This window comes from Chelonia mydas, chromosome 1, assembly GCF_015237465.2.
Source record: "Chelonia mydas isolate rCheMyd1 chromosome 1, rCheMyd1.pri.v2, whole genome shotgun sequence".
Lineage (NCBI taxonomy): Eukaryota > Metazoa > Chordata > Testudines > Cheloniidae > Chelonia > Chelonia mydas.
The window spans coordinates 347,419,278-347,441,360 of NC_057849.1; the positions used below are offsets into that span (position 1 = coordinate 347,419,278).

At 46.8% G+C, this 22,083-nt stretch overlaps 1 protein-coding gene across 2 annotated transcripts in view; it reads right to left on the bottom strand.

Moving 5' to 3' along the window:
- Positions 1 to 22,083, bottom strand: part of SHANK3 (SH3 and multiple ankyrin repeat domains 3) — a 755,611-nt gene that overhangs the window by 497,962 nt on the left and 235,566 nt on the right. For both annotated transcript variants that reach the window (XM_043522025.1, XM_043522029.1), the window contains exons 7-10: positions 18,991 to 19,142; positions 18,381 to 18,548; positions 16,648 to 16,764; positions 3,263 to 3,340 (exon numbers count right to left, since the gene is read on the bottom strand). In XM_043522025.1, the coding sequence (XP_043377960.1) occupies positions 3,263 to 3,340; positions 16,648 to 16,764; positions 18,381 to 18,548; positions 18,991 to 19,142 (515 nt within the window). The remainder of the gene's footprint in view (positions 1 to 3,262; positions 3,341 to 16,647; positions 16,765 to 18,380; positions 18,549 to 18,990; positions 19,143 to 22,083) is intronic.

Genomic DNA, 22,083 nt, shown 5'->3' on the forward strand with positions numbered 1-22,083 from the left:
ATAAACTTGTTTTATTGTTTTATCTAACCAGTGTGTTTGGATTGAAGTGTTTGGGAAACTCCATTTGAGATAACTGAATTTGTACACATCATTTTCCATTAATGAAGTGACGGACTGTCTATGAGCATGTGTTATCCCAGGGTGTGCGGGGCAGTACAAGGGGTACATTTCTGGGAAAAGCCTGGGGCAGGGAGTTTGCTGGTGCTGCCCTGCAGTCTAATTCCAGAGTGGCTGGCCAGCTACAGCACTCTTGCACTACAGCTGGGAGTGATTTACATGCTGGAGGCTCTGTGTGAGCAGACCAGGGGTAGTTGCTCTCACAGCAAAGCAGTGTAAAAGCACCCCAAGTTGGAGAACTGAGGGGACACAGTTGTCCAGCAGTCCAGACTGTACCCTGGGGAATGTCACAATTACCTCACCCACCTTGTCTCTCTAATATCCTGGGATCAAGATGGCTACAACTACACAACATACAGCAGTGGGTTACCTAGGGCAGTTTCTCACCCTATGGGTGGAATCTTCAGGTGGGTCTTACCTCACTGATTGAGAACAATATTCTGCAAAATCGCCAGGTCACTAGAATACAGCAGGAGGGAAGAGACGTCAGGACAGGAGCATCTCATTCCCCTCTTCCTGCTGCTTCCCCACCTCTGCTTTGCCCCCTACTTCCTACAAACTCCAGCAATGGGAAGATCTCTCTTTCTCCACTTCTCCAGCCCAGGCAGTGCTCAACTCTGGGGCGGAGGAAGAGCCATTCTAGAGGCTGTGGCGCCCACTCTGCAGTCTCTGGATGCAGTACTTTCGTGGAGCTGAATGCTTTGTAGGTTAGGTTAGGGAGATGAGATGGGGGGGGAAGGGGGAAGGAAAATATCCCCAACGCAGCATCCCCCAATACAGCAGTCACCAACCCTCACAAGCACTATAGCCCTCATCATTTCCATCACCCACTCTACAGTGTCCCCCGCCACTGTTTCTTCTCGTGATCCAAATCACACAATCCTGTGCAAAAGGGTCACTGTATGATCTGGAGTCATTTCATGGGTGACAGATCCAAAGAGGTTGAGACTCACTGCTCTTTGAAAGGCCATCAGCATACCACTTGCCTACAATGGCCTAATCTGCATATGCAATCATGGTAATTGCACATGCACATTACCTATTGGACTGGAAACATTGTGTGTGACCTTTTTGCTTAAACTGTTTAAAAATCAGATTCTCGTGCTTGATAAAAATCATTTTATGTGCCATTGAAATGCAGCCACCTCGGAGTAGAACATAACAGTCTTCAGACAACCTATAGCATCTGTACACAGCACTTTGGAAAAGGAAGTGAGGAAGCCAGTTTCCAAACGGCAACTGCAGGGGGGAATTTAGGGAGGCAGACTGTATCTACCCAAGTTGGAGTTAATATCCACTACTCTTGCGAAAGATATCTGGAGATCTTTGATAATCAGGACCATGGTTTTAAGTCTTTTCTGAATGAGGATATGTGAGTGAATGTGGGTAAGGAAGTGTGTGAAAGGGGGGCTACAAGTTCAACAATAAAAATAAGAAGAATGCAGTATTTACTGTGTGCACATGTGCACTGCCTCCCCCAGTCACTCCAGGGACTGAACCAGTTCCAGAATAAGGAAGATGGGGCTAGAGTTTGTTCCAGTAATCTCCATCCTCAAATAAACCAGTGATATGAATGAGCTCTCCCCTACCATCTATTGATTAACTGGAGCAAAAGACCCCAGGAGCAGACTGTATTTGTCTAGACTTTGAGTAGTGATCAACAGACATCTCTGCTTTGCCAAAGTGATCAATTTTGACTGTTTTCGGTTAAAACTAATTTCAGTCTTGGACACAGGGCGAGCGAACTGTTGTTATCCGTACTGTCTGACTAAAGCACAGCAGAACTGTACTTAGTATGTCCTAATTGAAGGTGGTCACCCTAACTGTAACGTCACTCACTAAGGGTGTATGGGTGAGAGAGAAAGCTAGATGCTGCCGCATCCAACTAAAAGTTTGTGTGTGAGGGCGTGGGGGACAGGTGTTCCTACTTGGTGGTATAGACTCTACTGACAGGGTCTATGTGCCATGTGATCCTTCCTCTCCAGTGTTTAAAGACAGAGCTGGTTAGACTCAACTGAGAGTCTTTGTGTCTTCCCAGGGATGACCAGAGCTGCAATCGCTAGTAAGCTGGGCTAGGGGGCTAAGCCTTAGACCTGGTGTGGGTGAGGTTCCCCACTGGCCAGGGAATCACTGAGAGCTGAAATCACAAAGGGCTGGGCCAGGTAGTGGAACCTCAGAAAACAGCAACACAGCTAAAAGGGCAGCAGCAGCGATAAGCAGCAGCAGCAGCTGCGAGTGATGAGCAGCAATGGACGCAGAGGTAATGCTCCAGCCCCACCACCTTCAGGGCAGGAGGTGAACCCCCCTGAATGTAGCCCCGGACTCTGGGACTTCGCTGATCTCAGACAACAAACTGAGTGCGGTACAGTGAGTGAAAGCGGGAGGGGCACATTAAAGGGGCATTCGTCTGTTGGACTTTCACACCACAAGATGGGAAACTTAAGGCAAAGAACACTGCCAGAGATACTGTAGGGTGGGTATTTATAGAGCCCTTCAAATCCATGGATATCCGCTTTATATCTGCAGATATCTGCATCCGCAGATGCAGATAGCCACGGACCATTTTTGCAGATCACAGATCAGATGTGGATACAAATTTTGGATCTAGAGCCCTGCAAATCCACAGATATCCACTTTATATCCACAGATTATTTCTGAGTCTCACCGATCAGATGCAGATACACATGTTGTATCTGCGCAGTGCTCTAGGTGTTTACTTACTGTTTGCATCATTTTGAATCATTGTTTTTGTTAATTCGGTGTTCCTTCTCCTCTTAGTACAGGTTTTCTCTTGTTATATATAGGTTCAGTGCTTCCCAGGGGGGAAGTATTGCCTCACAGAGGTGCCATGGGCTGGTGTTTAGTTTTTCCAGGTTTCTGGATTGTGGATCAAGTTGGCTTAGTTTTGTAATGTTAAGAGGAACTCCGAGATATTGAACCAGGCCCTTGTGGCTGCTGACTCCACATGACAGAAGGGTTACACCCACATGTGACTAGAAAATGGTCAACACAGACTCCCCTTCTTCTCTGGGCACACACCTATGCTTTATCTACTAATACTCTTTCTCAGTGCTCTCTAAAACAAGACGGCCCCCAGGCACATCTCCATCATCAACAAAGGTGGGATGGGCTCACACTCTCCTACCTGGAATGCTGTCTGGCTGTTGTAGTTACGAATCTCTTTGCTTGCACCACGGAACAGGAGGACCCGTGCACAACTCTCCTAGAAGAAGAAAACCAGAGAAGAAAGAAGGAAATTATTAGCACTGATATGACGGAAGAGGTGACCTTGGTTCATTCAGGAGTGGAGAGCTCCCTATTGCAAGGATGAGAAATAAGGTAACAATGTCAGAATTTACTTCTACAGCCTTAGATCAAGTCTCTCCAATTCCACGTCTCCTGACTCCATCACGGCTTCACGGGAACTGCCCTCCTGCCCACCCACAACCCAGACAAGCGCCATTTCTCCAAATACCCACTTAGCATTCAGAGACACAGTGGCTGGAAGTGCTCCCATCATACACTGTGCCTGGGGGGTGTGTGTGGGGGGGGTGCTGTTCCCCATAATCTGGACATGTTCCATCCTTTTCTACCTTTTTGGGGGTGCTGTGCTTCTGTCAAAACACAGCACAGTTTAGGCAATATTGTGGTGTTGAAGCCAATGTCCTTCCATCCCTCCCATAAAGGCTTACATTCCCTGGGGACAGACCCCTGGACAGACCAGTCTCCTAGCTGTAGAGTTAATGCAGCTGCCGCCCCACAAGCTATAAATCATCCGTAATGTAACACTATCTGTTTAATAAGAAATAAACACAACATATCATTTCTCATGCCTGGGGTCTTTCAGCCACCTAAACAGAGGAAACTGAAAACTCCATTTACAATAGGCAACAGAAGGAACAGAATCTTGGGGAAACCAGATTCTAAATCGACACAGCCCAGTAAAACAACCAGGGGAGGCTGGTCCTCATGGAGTGGCTACCGAGCTCCATCTGTATGCAAGAGAAACAGAGAATCACACAGGTCTCTCGCCATACCCCAGATTTCCCCTGCGCTGAGCTCAGTTACCAAGACAGGACATAGGGCAGAAAAGGATCCTGCAGGTTGCCTGGTCCCATCATATTTAAAACTTCAAATATTGGTCAAAAGGACTTGAGGGCACTGTTGTGAGAACTGGCTGCCCGGGCCTGTCTCCCTGTCAGTCTTGAAGCACTTCACTCCAATGGATGGCATGAAAAGTGTGGAACATATTGTACCCAGCAAGCTCTGCTGCTCCCTCTAGGGAGTTCCCCCGCCAGACCCTTGTGTGGTCAGTGTTGGGATCACATTAATGTTCTCCCCAAAGCAGTTGGGACAGTGAGAGGACACACTCTGCAGGCAGGAAGGCAAGACACCATTGTGACGATCTTCCCTGATGGGCTTTGTGCTCTCTCAGCAGCAGCAGGCTCTCTGGCCACATGCTGCAAGTCTTGTTCTCTCCAGCTGAGGAAAGGGCATTGTTCAGGTCAGATGAGGACAGAGACATATTGGTGGATGTTACCAGCATATTGTCGATAATTACACTAGATTTTCAGTTTTCAGAGGTAGTCTGCATCAGTAAAAACACAAGATTTTCAGTATCACGCGATGACTTCTTGAGTAAAGGCTGCACTATTGCTTCCTTCAGGAGCAATATGTACCCTACCCTCTATAATCTCCACAAGCCAGGGGCCCATCACTTTTCCAACCTGCCTTCACCAGCCAGCAGGGGCATGGATCCAAAGCACAGGCTGTGGGATGAAGTTCTCCCAACGCTTCCAGTTCCTCAGTGAGCATCACAGCTGGGACTCTAGCAGAGAAGACAAGGCTTTTGTTCCCTGAAGACCCTGCTCTGCCACCCCAGAAGCAGACAGCCCATTCCTAATCTGACCAGTTCTGTCCCCAAAACAAGAAGTAATTCCTCACACCAGGAAGAGACTCAGACCAGCTACCAAACTGAGAAAGTCCACAGTTACGAGAGTATCTGGTACAACATACAGGCACAACGTAAGAGTTTAAAACTTCTTTATGCTGCAACTGGAGACTTCCGCCACTAGCGCTCTAGCCATGTTCCTGCTCACTTCATTTACTGCAGATTCATCCATAACCAAGGTGACCTATGAGAATGAGCCAGCAAAGAGGGTGCCTAGGGCCAGCTTATCAATGGTAGAAAACAAAGAGTTTTATGGCGTCCTACCAAAACACTGAAGGAGTGGTCCGTCAGTGGAACGAGATTCTCCTAAGCTGTCTGGAACCTTTCTGGTTCCACTGATCTCCAGGGATGGATGCCCCTCTTCTCAGTAGGAGAGATGAGCCCCAATCTCAAAGTGGAGGAGTACATGATCAGTCCATGGCACAGGTTAAGGTCTGATTGCCTCACCTCCAATCCCAGTCCAAAACTAGGTCCAACATGTGGCTAGCTGTCCGGGTCCAACCAGTAAATACCTTGCATGTGCCTATGGTCATCATGGCGGCCAGGAAATCTGGATGTGCAGCAGAAGATTCATCCTCTTTATTCAGACTGAAGGGATCACTCAAGCTCTGCGTTCCCATAGCCATTGTAACAAGGAATTCAGACTGCTGATGAAATGACTTGGCAGTGCAGCGGAGTGAGCAGTGCACTGAAACCAGTCCCATCTTAATCCCATGTCAAGATCCACATACTGACTGGACCCCCTGCTAAACCCAATTTTGGATAGGGAGACTTTCTGCACCTTAGGCTGGATACATTCTGCACAGACTAGCTGATTTCTCCTGGATTCATGAGGTACCGAACACCCAGCTGGTGACACCTCTGCCAGGACCAGCCCCGCCGCATCCTACATCCAGATTGTGGCCATGCACAGGAAGCCAGGGGTGTTCTCTTTAATTAAATTACAGACAGCTGATGTTTTATTTCTGCTGACTAAGCATTAATCATCATGAACCAAAGGCCAGCAGCCTTGTCTCCCAACAACACCCCTCTTGAGAAGGTGAAACCAAAGAGGAAAAAATTAAACATCCTGCTCCTGGTTTACACAGGCCTCTTTACCTATTTATTACTATGTACCTCCCTTCTAACTACTACAGGGACTGAGGAATGCAATCGCCTGCAACCAGACTCCATCCTGGGCCTCCACATTCCCAGTGTATAGCAGCATTGTTCCATCTTCTCAGGCCATGTTTACACTAGGAAAGTACTCTGATTTTATAGAAGTTGATTTCTAGAACAGATGGTATAAAGTCGAGTGCATGCATCCACACTAAGCACATTAATTCAGCGGAACCGTGCGTCCACAGTACGTGGAAAGCGTCGACATTCCGAGCGGTGCACTGTGGGTAGCTATGCTCAGTTCCCGCAGTCCCCACTGCCCATTGGAATTCTGGGTTGAGCTCCCAACACCTGATGGGGCCAAAAATTTGTCACGAGTGTTTATGGGTAAATGTCATCAGTCAACCCTCCCTCCCTCCATGAAAGCAACAGCAGACAATCGTTTCGCGCCCTTTTCCCTGGATTGCCCGAGCAGACACCATAGCACGGCAAGCATGGAGCCCGTTCAGCTCACAGCAGCAGTTATGACCATTGTAAATACCTCGCGCATTATCGTGCAGTTTATGCAGAACCAGCACCTGAAAAACCAGGAGAGGAGGCGACGGCAGCATGGTGATGAGGACATAAACACAGATTTCTCTAAAACCGCGGTCCCCGTCAATTTGGAGATCATGGTGTTAATGGGGCAGGCTCATGCTGTGGAACGCCGATTCTGGACCGGGAAACAAGCACAGAGTGGTGGGACTGCATAGTGTTGGAGGTTTGGGATGGTTCCCAGTGGCTCCGAAACTTTCGCATGCGTAAGGGCACTTTCATGGAACTTTGTGATTTGCTTTCCCCTGCCCTGAAGTGCAAGAATACCAAGATGAGAGCAGCCCTCACAGTTCACAAGCAAGTGGCAATAGCTCTGTGGAAGCTTGCAACGCCAGACAGCTACTGGTCAGTCAAGAATCAATTTGGAGTTGGCAAATCTACCGTGGGGGTTGCTGTGATGCAAGTATCCAACGCAATCATTGAGCTGCTGCTATCAAAGGTAGTGACTCTGGGAAATGTGCAGGTCATACTCGATGGCTTTGCTGCAATGGGATTCCCTAACTGTGGTGGAGCTATAGATGGAACCCATATCCCTATCTTGGGACCGGACCACCAGGGCAGCCAGTACATAAACCGCAAGGGGCACTTTTCAGAGGTGCTGCAAGCACTGGTGGATCACAAGGGACGTTTCACCAACATCAACGTGGGATGGCCGGGAAAGGTTCATGACGCTCGCGTCTTCAGGAACTCTGGTCTATTTAAATGGCTGCAGGAAGGGATTTACTTTCCAGACCAGAAAATAATTGTTGGAGATGTTGAAATGCCTATAGTTATCCTTGGGGACCCAGCCTACCCCTTAATGCCCTGGCTCATGAAGCCGTACACAGGCACCCTGGACAGTAGTAAGGAGCTGTTCAACTATAGGCTGAGCAAGTGCAGAATGGTGGTAGAGTGTGCATTTGGACATCTAAAGGGTCGCTGGCGCAGTTTACTGATTCGCTCAGACCTCAGCAAAACCAATATTCCCATTGTTATTGCTGCTTGCTGTGTGCTCCACAATCTCTATGAGAGTAAGGGGGAGACGTTTATGGCGGGGTGGGAGGTTGATGCAAATCGCCTGGCCACTGAATACGCGCAGCCAGACACCAGGGCAGTTAGAAGAGCACAACAGAAGGCACTGCGCATCAGAGAAGCTTTGAAAACCAGTTTCATGACTGGCCAGGGTACTGTGTGACACTTCTGTTTCTTTCTCTTTGATGAAAAGCCGCCCCCTTGGTTGCCTCTAAATTCCCTGTAAGCCACCCGCCCTCCAGCCCTTTCGATCAGAGCTGCTTGCAAAGGAAATAAAGTCATTATCATTTAAAAAACATGTATTCTTTATTAATTGTTTATAAAAATAGGGAGATAATTCACAAGGTAGCCCGGGTGGGGTGTGGGAGGAGGGTAGGAGGGAAGGAAAAGGCCACTTAAAAACTTCTTGAATGACAGCCTTCTGTTGCTTGGGCTGTCCACTGGGGAGGAGTGGTTGGGTGCCCGGAGCCTCCCCTGCCGCGTTCTTGGGCGTCTGGGTGAGGAGGCTATGGAACTTGGGGAGGATGGAGGGTGGCTAAGCAGGGGCTGCAGCAGCAGTCTGTGATCCTGCTGCCGTTCATGAACCTCCACCAGATGCCGGAGCATCTCCGTTTGATCCCGCAGTAGCCCCAGCGTTGCCTCATGCCTCCTCTGATCTTCCTGCCGCCACCTCTCCTTACGTTCATCAGCCACTGTCCTGTACTCTGCTATTGTGTCCCTCCACACATTCTGCTGAGCTCTGTCAGTGCCGGACGACTGCATGAGCTCAGAGAACATGTCATCGCGCGTGCGTTTTTTTCGCCGCCTTATCTGAGATAGCCTTTGGGACGGAGGAGGGAGGCTTGAAACATTTGCAGCTGCTGGAGGAAAAAAAGGGAGTAAAGTATTTAAAAAGATACATTTTACAGAACAATGGCTATACTCTTTCACGGTGAACAACACTATTCACATTACATAGCACATGTGATTTTGGTACAAGGTCGCATTTTGCATCTTATATTGAGTGCCTGCAGCTTTGGTGTTAGAGATCACACATGCAGTGCCGGGCAACAGATTTCCGCTTGCAGGAGGCCACGGTAAACCACAGTCTTTTGGCTTCTGCAATCTTCATAACAGCAGCGCCCTCCTTTCCCATACCAAGCAAAGCCCGTTGAGCTGGCCATTTAGTGCTGCGGTTTTCCTGTTAACGTGCAGCAGCAGAAACCAAACTAACCCCCCACCATTCTATTCTCTGGGATGATTGCTTTATCCCTCACCACACCGCATGGCTGGTATCAGGGAAGATCCCTGCTAGCCAAACGTGAACAGCTCAGCGCCAATGACCTCCCCAAACGTGGCTAACTGTGGGGAGGATTTCTTTTCAGCCACAGGCAAACAGCCCAGTAGGAACAGCCACCTCTGAATGTCCCCTTAATTAAATTCCCCTATTTCAACCAGGTTACCATGAACGATATCACTCTTCTGAGGATAACACAGAGAGATAAAGAACGGATGTTGCTTGAATGCCGGCAAATACCGGGACCATACGCTGCCAGGCTTTGTCACGCAATGATGCCAGATTACTTGCTACTAGCATGGCATGGTAAAGTGTCCTACCATGGAGGACGGAATAAGGCTGCTTTCCCCAGAAACCTTCTGCAAAGGCTTTTAGAGTACCTCCAGGAGAGCTTCATGGAGATGTCCCTGGAGGATTTCTGTTCCATCCCCAGACACGTTACAGACTTTTCCAGTTGCTGTACTGGCCATGAATGCATCCCAAGTCCTCAGGGCTACTTCAATCATTAAAAAATGCTTGCTTTATAACATGTGTTATATTTAAAAAGGTACACTCACCATGAGGTCCCTTCTCCGGCTTCGTTGGGTTGGGAGGGTATTTCAGTCAGGGTGATAAAAAGATCCTGGCTGTCGGGGAGAATGGGTTTACTGTGTACTCTCCTCAAGCTCGTCCTCCTCCTCCTCATCTTCACCGTCTGCAAAATCCTCAGGCATGGCGGAGAGTACCCCATCATCGGAGGTCCATGGAGAGGGGTGGGGTAGTGGTGGCGGACCCCCCCTAGAATTGCATGCAGCTCAGCATAGAAGCAGCATGTCTGGGACTCTTGTCCCAGAGCGTCCGTTTGATTCTTTGGTTTTCTGGTATGCTTGTCTGAGTTCCTTAGGTTTCATGTGGCACTGTGTTGCGTCCCTGCTGTAGTTTCTGCCCCCTTCTTGGCCTCTGAGATTTTTTGAAATGTTTTGGCATTTCATCTTTTAGAAAGTAGTTCTGATAGCACGGATTCCTCTCCCCATACAGCGATCAGATCCAGTACCTCCCGTTCGATCCATGCTGGAGCTCTTTTTCCATTTGGGACTGCATAGTCACCTGTGCTGATAAGCTTGCCTGCCCAATCAGGAAATGAGATTCAAAAGTTCCCGGGGCTTTTCCTGTACACCTGACCAGTGCTTCCAAGTTCAGAGTGCCGTCCAGAGTGGTCACCATGGTGCACTGTGGGATAGCTCCCAGAGGCCAATACCTTCGAACTGCGTCCACACTAACCCTAATTTGAAACGGTGATGTTGATTTCAGTGCTAATCCCTTGGGGAGGAGTACAGAAATCGGTTTTAAGAGCCCTTTATGTCGAAAAAATGGCTTAGTTGTGTGGACGGGTGCAGGCTTAATTCGATTTAACACTGCTAAATCCGACATAATCTCGTAGTGTAGACCAGGCCTTTGTCACTTAGCAGTAGCCACCGAAGGGACATAGCTGCTGTGGTTGAGTACCCAAAGACTGACCCTCTCCCCCCCCACCCATGGCCCTCTGCAAGAGACATCTTAAACTAAAATCCTCTTCCTAACCTTGCAACCATTCACTAGCCAGCAACTGTCTCTCCCAGCTAACGCCCTCTCATGGCCTTCCATGCCATCCCTCTCAAAGCAAATAACCCCTCATTACTCCAAGCATTGTGTCCCCCCCGTCCCTAGAACCAGCTCTGCCACTCAGCGAAAGGCACACAGCACAAGCACTGACTTCCATGGTCTCTGCACCTTACCCACCAGTCTCACTCTCACAGAAACAACAGAGGGAAGAAATTCAAGATCGTCCTTACCCTTAACCCCAAGAGCCTCTCTCACTCATGGATTCACACACTTTTATCTCCCCCTCTCGATTTTTAAGACTCACTCTCAGAAAGAAAGAAGACAGCACACAAATTGACGATACCTCTTGGCCTCTCCCCGCACACGCTGTCCCCGTGTCTAATCGCACATCACCTACATCAAGCCTCCTCGCCACATAGTCTACCACAGGTACCACACCAGTGGATTCACACTTTACTAATTTCCCACCCTGCTGGCCTCTGACCCTGGCAGGAGAAATGCCTCAAATATAACATATTACTTGTCCCCCACCTGGGCCCCTCTACATAAATGATCTACTGTTAATGCCATTTAAAAGATAAAACCAGAAAGAAACCACCACTCAGGAGGCCTGAAGGTGTGTGTGCCTGGCCTGGCTGTGAAGAGTCCCCCCAAAATTGTTCCTGCTGGTGGTGCAGGGGCAGTGCCAGGCTGTAATGTAGACACTGCCTCCTACTGGCAGGGTCCCTGTGTCCCGACATGCATCATTCCACCACAACCTGCCACGGAGCCTCAGCGAGAACCTCTGAGATTGCTCAGAGGACATCAGACTCTTCCCCCAGGGAGGTCTCCCTGTGTGTGAATATCTGAAAGAAGCTGCCATGTAAGGAAGGCAACTTGTGCCTAGTCTCCTGCCTCTGGCTCCCTCTAGCCATACACTCAGCCTGCCAATGAAGAGGAGCAGATACCCAGTAATATAAAACAGTGCTGAAGGGCAGGAAACAACTGCCAAACAACCTCCTCTCGGAAATTATCAATGGAAACACCCTATTTCCGACTCATCCGTGCAAGACCCCATATTGCAGGACTGTTCCCTGCATTGCTAGTGGGGTTGCTTGGCTCAACCCCCTTCTTTTGGGGACTATCCTACATTCAAGCAGGTCTCACTGGCAGGAGCTTTTTCCTGATATACACCTTTAAATTTACCCTTTCTTAGTTTCAGCCATTTACTCCAAGATACCCCCCTTGTAACAAAGTCAAGGATCACCCTCCCTCCCTGATATTTACACACTTTGGATGGCTGCGGATTTATGCTTCCTCTACGGCTGTCAAGCAATTAAAAAAATTAATTGCCATTAATCGCGCAATTAAAAAAATTAATCGCGATTAATCACACTGTTAAACAATACTAGAATACCATTTATTTAAATATTTTGGATGTTTTCTACATTTTCAAATATATTTATTTCAATTATAACACCAAATACAAAGTGTACAGTGCTCAATTTATATTTATTTTTGATTACAAGTATTTGCACTGTAAAAACAAAATAGGATTTTTCAATTCACCTCATACAAGGACTGTAGGGCAATCTCTTTATCATGAAAGTTGAACTTACAAATGTAGAAACTAGGTACAAAAAAACTGCTCAGTCCAACTTCCTGTTCAGCCAATCGCTCAAACAGGTTTGTTTACATTTGCAGGAGAGAGCTGCCCGCATCTTGTTTACAATCTCACTTGAAAGTGAGAACAGGCATTCTCATGGCACTGTTGTAGCAAGCGTCACAAGATATTTATGTGCCAGATCCCTAAAGATTCATATGTCCCTTCATGCTTCAACCACCACTCCTGGGGACACGCGTCCATGCTGATGATGGGTTCTACTCAACAACAATCCAAAGCAGTGCGGGCCGACGCATGTTCATTTTCACTAACTGAGTCAGATGACATGAGCAGAAGGCTGATTTTATTTTTTGGTGGTTCGGGTTCTGTAGTTTCCTCATCTGAGTGTTGCTCTTTTAAGACTTCTGTTTCTTCTGGGAGACTTCAATCACCCTGATATCTGTTGGGAGAGCAATACAGTGGTCCACAGACAATCCAGGAAGTTTTTGGAAAGGGTAGGGGACAATTTCCTGGTGCAAGTGCTGGAGGAGCCAACTAGGGGCAGAGCTCTTCTTGACCTGCTGCTCACAAACCAGGAAGAATTAGTAGGGGAAGCAAAAGTGGATGGAAACCTGGGAGGCAGTGACCATGAGATGGTCGAGTTCAGGATCCTGACACAAGGAAGAAAGGAGAACAGCAGAATACGGACCCTGGACTTCAGAAAAGCAGACTTTGACAACCTCAGGGAACTGATGGGCAGGATTCCCTGGGAGAATAACATGAGGGGGAAAGGAGTCCAGGAGAACTGGCTGTATTTTAAAGAATCCCTTATTGAGGTTACAGGATATACCATCCCAATGTGTAGAAAGAATAGTAAATATGGCAGGCGACAGCTTGGCTTACAGTGAAATCCTTGCTGATCTTAAACACAAAAAAGAAGCTTACAAGAAGTGGAAGACTGGACAAATAACCAGGGAAGAGTATAAAATATTGCTCGGGCATGCAGGAGTGAAATCAGGAAGGCCAAATCACACCTGGAGTTGCAGCTAGCAAGAGATGTTAAGAGTAACAAGAAGGGTTTCTTCAGGTATGTTAGCAACAAGAAGAAAGTCAAGGAAAGTGTGGCCCCTTACTGAATGAGGGAGGCAACCTAGTGACAGAGGATGTAGAAAAAGCTTAATGTACTCGATGCTTTTTTTGTCTCTGTCTTCACGAACAAGGTCAGCTCCCAGACTACTGCACTGGGCAGCACAGCATGGGGAGGAGGTAACCAGCCCTCTGTGGAGAAAGAAGTGGTTCCGGACTATTTAGAAAAGCTGGATGAGCACAAGTCCAAATGGGGCCAGATGCGCTGCATCCGAGAGTGCTAAAGGAGTTGGCGGATGTGATTGAAGAGCCATTGGCCATTATCTCTGAAAACTTGTGGCGATCGGGGGAAGTCCCGGACGACTGGAAAAAGGCTAATGTAGTGCCCATCTTTAAAAAAGGGAAGAAGGAGGATCCTGGGTACTGCAGGCCAGTCAGCCTCACCTCAGTCCCTGGAAAAATCATGGAGCAGGTCCTCAAGGAATCAATACTGAAGCACCTAGAGGAGAGGAAAGTGATCAGGAACAGTCAGCATGGATTCACCAAGGGAAAGTCATGCCTGACTAATCTAATTGCCTTCTATGACGAGATAACTGGCTCTGTGGATGAGGGGAAAGCAGTGGATGTCTTGCTCCTTGACTTCAGCAAAGCTTTTGACACCGTCTCCCACAGTATTCTTGCCAGTAAGTTAAAGAAGTATGGGCTGGATGAATGCACTATAAGGTGGATAGAAAGCTGGCTAGATTGTTGGGCTCAAAGGGTAGTGATCAACGGCTCCATGTCTAGTTGGCAGCCGGTATCAAGTGGAGTGCCCCAAGAGTCGGTCCTGGGGCCGGTTTTGTTCAATATCTTCATTAACAATCTGGAGGATAGTGTGGATTGCACCCTCAGCAAGTTTGCAGATGACACTAAACTGGGAGGAGAGGTAGATACGCTGGAGGGTAGGGATAGGATACAGAGGGACCTAGACAAATTAGAGGATTGGGCCAAAGGAAATCTGATGAGGTTCAACAAGGATAAGTGCAGAGTCCTGCACTTAGGACGGAAAAATCCCATGCACCGCTACAGACTAGGGACCGAATGGCTAGGCAGCAGTTCTGCAGAAAAGGACCTAGGGGTTACAGTAGACGAGAAGCTGGATATGAGTCAACAGTGTGCCCTTGTTGCCAAGAAGGCCAATGGCATTTTGGGATGTATAGGTAGGGGCATTTCCAGCAGATTGAGGGACGTGATCGTTCCCCTCTATTCGACTTTGGTGAGGCCTCATCTGGAGTACTGTGTCCAGTTTTGGGCCCCACACTACAAGAAGGATCTGGAAAAATTGGAAAACGTCCAGCAGAGGGCAACAAAAATGATCAGGGGGCTGGAACACATGACTTATGAGGAGAGGCTGAGGGAACTGGGATTGTTTAGTCTGCGGAAGAGAAGAATGAGGAGGGATTTGATAACTGCTTTCAACTACCTGAAAGGGAGTTCCAAAGAGGATGGAGCTAGACTGTTCTCAGTGGTGGCAGATGACAGAACGAGGAGTAATGGTCTCAAGTTGCAGTGGGGGAGGTTTAGGTTGGATATTAGGAAAAACTTTTTCACTAGGAGGGTGGTGAAACACTGGAATGCGTTAGCTAGGGAGGTGGTGGAATCTCCTTCCCTTGAAGTTTTTAAGGTCAGGCTTGACAAAGCCCTGGCTGGGATGATTTAGTTGGGGATTGTTCCTGCTTTGAGCAGGGGGTTGGACTAGATGACCTCCTGAGGTTCCTTCCAACCCTGATATTCTATGATTCTATGAAAGCATGCTCCACACTTCATCCTTCACAGATTTTGGAAGGCACTTCAGATTCTTAAACCTTGGGTCAAGTGCTGCAGCTATCTTTAGAAATCTCACATTGGTGCCTTCTTTGCATTTTATGAAATCTGCAGTGAAAGTGTTCTTAAAATGAACAACATGTGCTGGGTCATCATCTGAGACTGCTAAAATATGAAATATATGGCAGAATACGGGTAAAACAGAACAGGGACATTACAATTCTCCCCAAGGAGTTCAGTCACAAATTTAATTAACACATTTTTTTTTTTTTAACAAGCGTCATCAGCATGGAAACATGTCCTCTGGAATGGTGGCCGAAGCATGAAGGTGCGTACAAATGTTTAGCATACCTGGCATGTAAATACTTTGCAATGACAGCTACAAAAGTGTCATGCAAATGCCTGTTCTCACTTTCTGGTGACATTGTAAATAAAAAGAGGGCAGCATTATCTCCTGTAAATGTAAACAAACTTGTCCGTCCTAGCAATTAGCTGAACAAAAAGTAGAACTGAGTGGACTTGTAGGCTCTGAAGTTTTACATTGTTTTGTTTTGAGTGCAGTTATGTAACAAAAAAAATCTACATATGTAGGTTGCACTTTCACAAGAGATCATACTACAGTACTTGTATAAGGTGAATTGAAAAATACTATTTCTTTTGTTTATTATTTTTATCATGCAAATATTTGTAGTCAAAAATAATATATACTTTGATTTCAGTTACAACACAGAATACAATATATATGAAAATGTAGAAAAACATCCAAAATATTTAATAAATTTCAGTTGGTTTTCTATTGTTTAACACAGTGATTAAAACTGTGGTTAACTGGGCTTAGTTTTTTTAAATCGCAATTAAGTTTTTTGAGTTAATCGAATGAGTTAACTGCGATTAAATCAAGAGCACTAGTTTCCTCACTACTTTTTAACAAACTAAAAGATTGCAACTCTGTATCATCTCTCCAGAGAATGCAGTCCTCCAAGCAGTTCACTTGCTATTCTATAGATTTTTTCTAGTTTATCATATCTTTCTGGTATTGAGGGCCTCTAAACTGAATATAATATTCCAGATGTGGTCACACCAGAGCTATTTAGAAAGGAACTATCCCCTCCTGCTTTACGATGGAGGCCTCTACCCCTGCCGCTCTTCCACCATTCGTTTGGCATACCAGGGGTTTAACTGGAGCAATGAAGGAAAAAGTCACACAGAATATCAGGAAACATTCCTTGGCAATGGTATGTATTAGACAGCGGAATCATCTCCCCATGGGAAGGGCCGGGAGAGCTATCCCTTGGGAAATTTCAAATTAGACTGGACAACATGTACAAATGGGTCAATCCTGCATTGGTCAAGGACAGAGAACTAAATTGGACCCAACAACTCTTTTCCAGCTCTAAGTTTAGGAATAACAGCAAGAGGATATATCCAAGCCTATGTATTCTCTATCCCCAAGTCCCCTCCCTGTTGGTCTGTATGCCCCCTGCCCTGGTGACTACAGCCGTGTGTCCCCTGTTCTGGTGCCCACCTGCCTCATGTCTCTCTCCTCACCTGATTATAGAGAGCGCAGATATGGAGCGCTGTGTTTCCTGAGGCATTCTGTGAAGTCATGTCGGCTCCATAGAAGAGAAGATGCTCCAGGTGCTGCACATGGCCATAGCGACATGCCTACTCAGAAAGGAACAGAGAAACAATGAAACAGAGAAAAAGAGAAAGATGATAAGGAAGAACAGGAAAGTTTTGGACCCATTCACACAGATTTGAAAGTAATTTGGAAATGGCTTTTGAATACAGCCACATGGCAGGGTACAGAATATGCCAGGCCAAGCAAATCATAGCTGTTCTGTTCTCAAACACCTTTCAGATTTTAACAATTGCCTTTCACCCAGCAGCAAACATCAGACCCATACTCCTCTGGTCTTATCCTCACTAAACAATTACATCACAGAATCATAGAATCATAGGACTGGAAGGAACCTTGAGATGTCTTCTAGTCCAGTCCCCTTCACTCATGGCAGGATTATTATCTAGACCATCCCTGACAGGTGTTTGTCTAATCTGCTTTTAAAAACTTCCAATGATGGAGATTCCACAACCTGTCTAGGCGATTTAGTCCTTACGTCCAACCTAAACCGCCCTCGCTACAATTTAAGCCCATTGCTTCTTGTCCTATTCTCAGAGATTAACAAGAACAATTTTTCTCTCTCCTCCTTGTAACAACTTTTTCTGTACTTGAAAACTGTTATGTTCCCCCCCACCCCCAGTCTTCTCTTTTCCAGACTAAACAAACCCAATTCTTTCAATCTTCCTTCATAAGTCACATTTTCTAGACATTTAATCATTTTTAAAAGTGGCAAAGAGTCCTGTGGCACCTTACAGACTAACAGACATATTGGAGCATAAGCTTTCGTGGGTGAATACCCACTTCGTCGGATGTGCATCTGACGAAGTGGGTATTCACCCACGAAAGCTTATGCTCCGATATGCCTGTTAGACTGTAAGGTGCCACAGGACTCTTTGCCGCTTTTACAGATCCAGACTAACATGGCTACCCCTCTGATGCTTAATCATTTTTGTTGCTCTTCTCTGGACTTTCTCCAATATGTTCCCATCTTTCCTACGGCACCCAGAACTGGACACCATACTCCATCTGAGGCCTAATCAGTGTGCAGTAGAGCAGAAGACTTACTTCTCATGTCTTGTTTACAAGACACAAGAAATAATTAGTAAATACAGAGATGTTTCGAGAACTATGTCCTTGCGGAGTCATGTTAACTAACACAAAACTGACCACAACTTTGTAGCCAGTGTGGTCAATGTTGCGTCAGCTGCTCCTGGGTAAACCCCATCTATTCTAACTCAGTGTAGTTTCCTAGTGAAGACAAGCCCTAAGATACAGAAGGGGAAGGACAATGACAGGAAGCCAGAATCTCTAGGTTACTGAGTAGTTTCTCCCTTCTAACTCTGGTCTATATAGTGATTCCAGTGTCACAACGGGCAACTGCAAAGACCTGCAATGAAGACCACAGGTTAAAGGCATCTCTGTATTGACTAATGCAGTAAAAAGCATCTTGTTTCTCATGCTAGCGATGGGTGTCCTGGCTGTCCTCAGAGTGAAATGCCAGGGTATGGGGAGAACTCTCATTTGGGGAAAACCCAATCTACCACAACAGAAAAGCATTTACTCTGGGGATGCCTATTTTAAGAATACATTCACATGGACAACCATAAAATATAAGGCTCTAATCTAAGTGGCTTCCATCATGCCACTCTTCTAGACTTACCTGGTGGATTTCTTGCCAGCCATTCTCATCTACACAGCCCACCTTGGCATAGTCATGAAGCAGAAGCTCGCAGCAGTATGGGTCTCCTCCAACCATGGCACTGTGGTACAAAGGAGTTAATCCTCGGCTGTCCTTGTAGTCCGGGGAGGCACCCAGGTCTAAGAGTGTCTGCGGGAAGAGTGCAAGATTCACTGGGGATTTCTCTGGGGTCTGAATGTTACAAAGATCAAGATCAGGAACAACACAGTACAAAACCTGCAGGGGAAGGGAGGGGATATATATCTCTAGCCCTAGCAGAGTGCAGGACTCACTCCATCCCAGAGCTCACTTAGCCAGCTTACAATTAGTTATAAACAGCCGTGCACTGTGTTTCAGAGAGGTCTGAAGACAACATCCTGGCTGCAGACAACTTAGGTTTTACCCAGACCATACACAAAGGAGGGGAGGAGGGATGGCAGGAAAGCAGGGTAACTTAAGGAGAGGGCAGCATGCATCCTGGGAGTAGTAGGAAAGTGGAAGGGACAGGAGTGCCCCAGATCTCCCCTTCTCAGTCTGACCCCTTTAGGGCCAGGTGGCCCTGCCAGCACATCTCACCTTCCCATGGACTCACCATCAGAGCAATGTGGTTCCGGCACCGGATGGCCTTATGAAGTGCTGTCATTCCCTCCCGAGTCCTGAAATCCAGATGTGCTCCTCCATTCTTCAGCACTTTGATCACCTCGGCACTGTGCTCCAGCTGGGCTGCCATTGTCAGAGGGCATTCTGAAGCACCCACCCACCCAGGAAAGAGAAAAGGAACATCTGAGAACATAATAAATTACCTTTCTCCTCTGTTCCCTCGAGCTGACCACAGGTGACTCCTGGGCAGTTCAATAGAAGTGCCCCATGCCCATTCCTTCACCCCAGTGATCTCTAGTAGTTGTTTGTATCACTTTCCCTTTTAATAAGCTGTCTGCCTTCGAGTTCAGTCATATTTCCTCATCCCGGCTCTGCATGACACTGTATATCCCCAGCTTCTCCAAGGAGATAGCAAAGGGACACTTCACCTCCTCTCCCAGCCTGGCTGCAGACAGCAGCAGCTGCACTGTTTGAAGATCCCTTGACAGTAGGAAGTTGAACTAGGAGCTCATCATCAGTTTCTGGACCCAAACACCCACATTTTGGTGAGGCTGGGAGTCCTGAGCAGCAGAAAGGGGAAGAGAAGGGCTGGAAGTGGGAGGGTGAAGCAGGAGTGAAGAGCAGTTACAGGGTTGGCTGGAATGTTGCAGGATGGGGGATACTACCGCATCCATTACAGCAAAAGGGATAACGTAGGATATAGGGAGGAAATAGATGCTCTCTCCTATGGTTTTAAGACACTTAACACAACGTGCGTAGCGGTATTCAGTTTTTTGTGATGAAGGCCCAGCTATTTACCAGTGGGAACTGGTGCATGGGTGCGACCTCATCAAAAAGGCCAGATCAGAACATGACAATCAGCATCCACAGACACTATACATACTCATAGATTCCAAGCTCTGTTGTATTGATTTAGATGGAATATATGGGCCCAAAGAGAAAAAGATGTTAACAACCCTGTTACTGCCCAAGGTTCGAGGTTTAGCATATAGAAACTTCAGACTGCTTAGTACCATGGCAAGCACAACTTTAAACATCTTTTTTAAACTTGTTATTAAAGATACAAAAAGAGAAGGAAAAACATTAACACATATGAAATGTAAAGTCATTAAATAAGGCTTTTGTTTTAACAACATCTCTTGTTCCATTGGCTGGGCCAAGTGTTTAAAAGGAACACACACACCCTGAATCTGACAGTCATTCAGGTAGTGTTGGCAGTCTATTGCTGACAATGATGATGATATTGTCTCAGTTCTCATCTATGGCTACGGAGGGATAGCTCAGTGGTTTGAGCAATGGCCTGCTAAACCCAGGGTTGTGAGTTCGATCCTTGAGGGGGCCATTTAGGGATCTAGGGCAAAAATTGGGGATTGGTCCTGCTTTGAGCAAGGGGTTGGACTAGATGACCTCCTGAGGTCCCTTCCAACCCTGATATTCTATGATCCTATATGACTGCGAAGTCAGAACCCTGATGCACAGAGTTGGCCACACTGAGGGCATGGGAAGTCTATATCTATGATGTTTGATGATGCAGTTCTGTGGCGCCTTTCACGTGCAGCGTGGAGATGATTTCCTCGATCCTGCTCAAACCTGTGATATGCTGAGACTGTCAGTGAGTCCTGTTCTGAGCCATTTGCTCCAGTTCTTTAAGATTGATGCCAGCCCACTGGATGCCAGCTCTTCAGGTTATTTTTGAAGTGCTTATAAGGATGACCCTTCTTTCTTTGCCCTGCCTCAGCTCCCCACTGCATTGTAGATCTTCAATTTGGTGGAGAGACGAATATTGTGTTGGTTAAGGACTTTTGTTCGGAGTCGGCCAAGGGCCTGGCTGGCTTTACTAATTCTTCAGGAAATTTCCTTATCAAGGGTACCATCACTTAAGATGGTGCTGCCCAAATACTTGAATTGATCCACAATTTTCAGCTGTGTGCCTTGGATGAAGATGGCTGGTGCTGTGGCATTGGAATGAGAAGCTGGTTGTAACAAGACCCGTGTCTTTGTGAGAGTGATGGTGAGGCCAAAGAGCGGGGATGTTTCAGATGGTATTAAAGATGGTAATAACCATCTTCCTTGGGGAAAAGAGAAGTTAGGTGAGATGGGCTGGAGTTGTTGTCACTGCCATTGTTAAAGGCCGAACCCATTTCCTAAAGACAGAACAAGACAAAAACACACAAAAGGGGAGAGAAATGAACAGCAAAGATAGTAAACACAGCTTCTGTCTCTGGTGTTGACTCTCATTCACAAAAAAGTCACTGCTGGAGAAACTCAGGCCAAGCACATGATCCTATCAGCCACTCCAAGACCCAGCAAACTTTTCCCACTACCAGGCTGTTTAGGGCACTGCATCTGGCTGCCTCTTTCTGGTTACAGGCTTACTGCCATGTTGCAAATTATACAGAAGGCAAAAGGTGAGGAAGAGGAAAAATAAGGTGGGGAAGGAAAACACACAGAATGTGTGTGGGGGGGAGGAAGAGAAGACAAAGTTGTGTTTGGGATTCAACCAGAGTCAGCGAAGGTGGCAATGGCATCTGGGTCCCTCTCTCTGGCCAGGTCTGATCAGAACATCTCAGGATAAGGAGGACAAAGGCCCAACAATGTAACAGTGGATCCCAGGGCCCCAGGAGACTGTGGGGGTGGCAGCCATGATGGTGAAGCTCACTCCTTCCTGTTCTCCCATCTTTTAGTTAGCCAGAGTTGTAGTTGTTTCTCTTCTTGATTTGGATTTACCCTGAAGTCTTTTCTTTTAGGACTCCAAATGGGGGTGATGCAAAGAATAGCCCATCCCCTCATTATTTTATTCACCAATTAGATCTAATTTCTGATACACCAATTTTGGTTCATTAACTTTCAGTCACACACTTTTCTTGTTTACCAGAAAAAGTGGCAAAGAGTCCTGTGGCACCTTGTAGACTAACAGACGTATTGGAGCATGAGCTTTCGTGGGTGAATACCCACTTCGTCGGATGCATGTAGTGGAAATTTCCAGAGGCAGGTAGGAAATTTCCATTGCATGCATCCGACGAAGTGGGTATTCACCCACGAAAGCTCATGCTCCAATACGTCTGTTAGTCCTGTGGCACCTTGT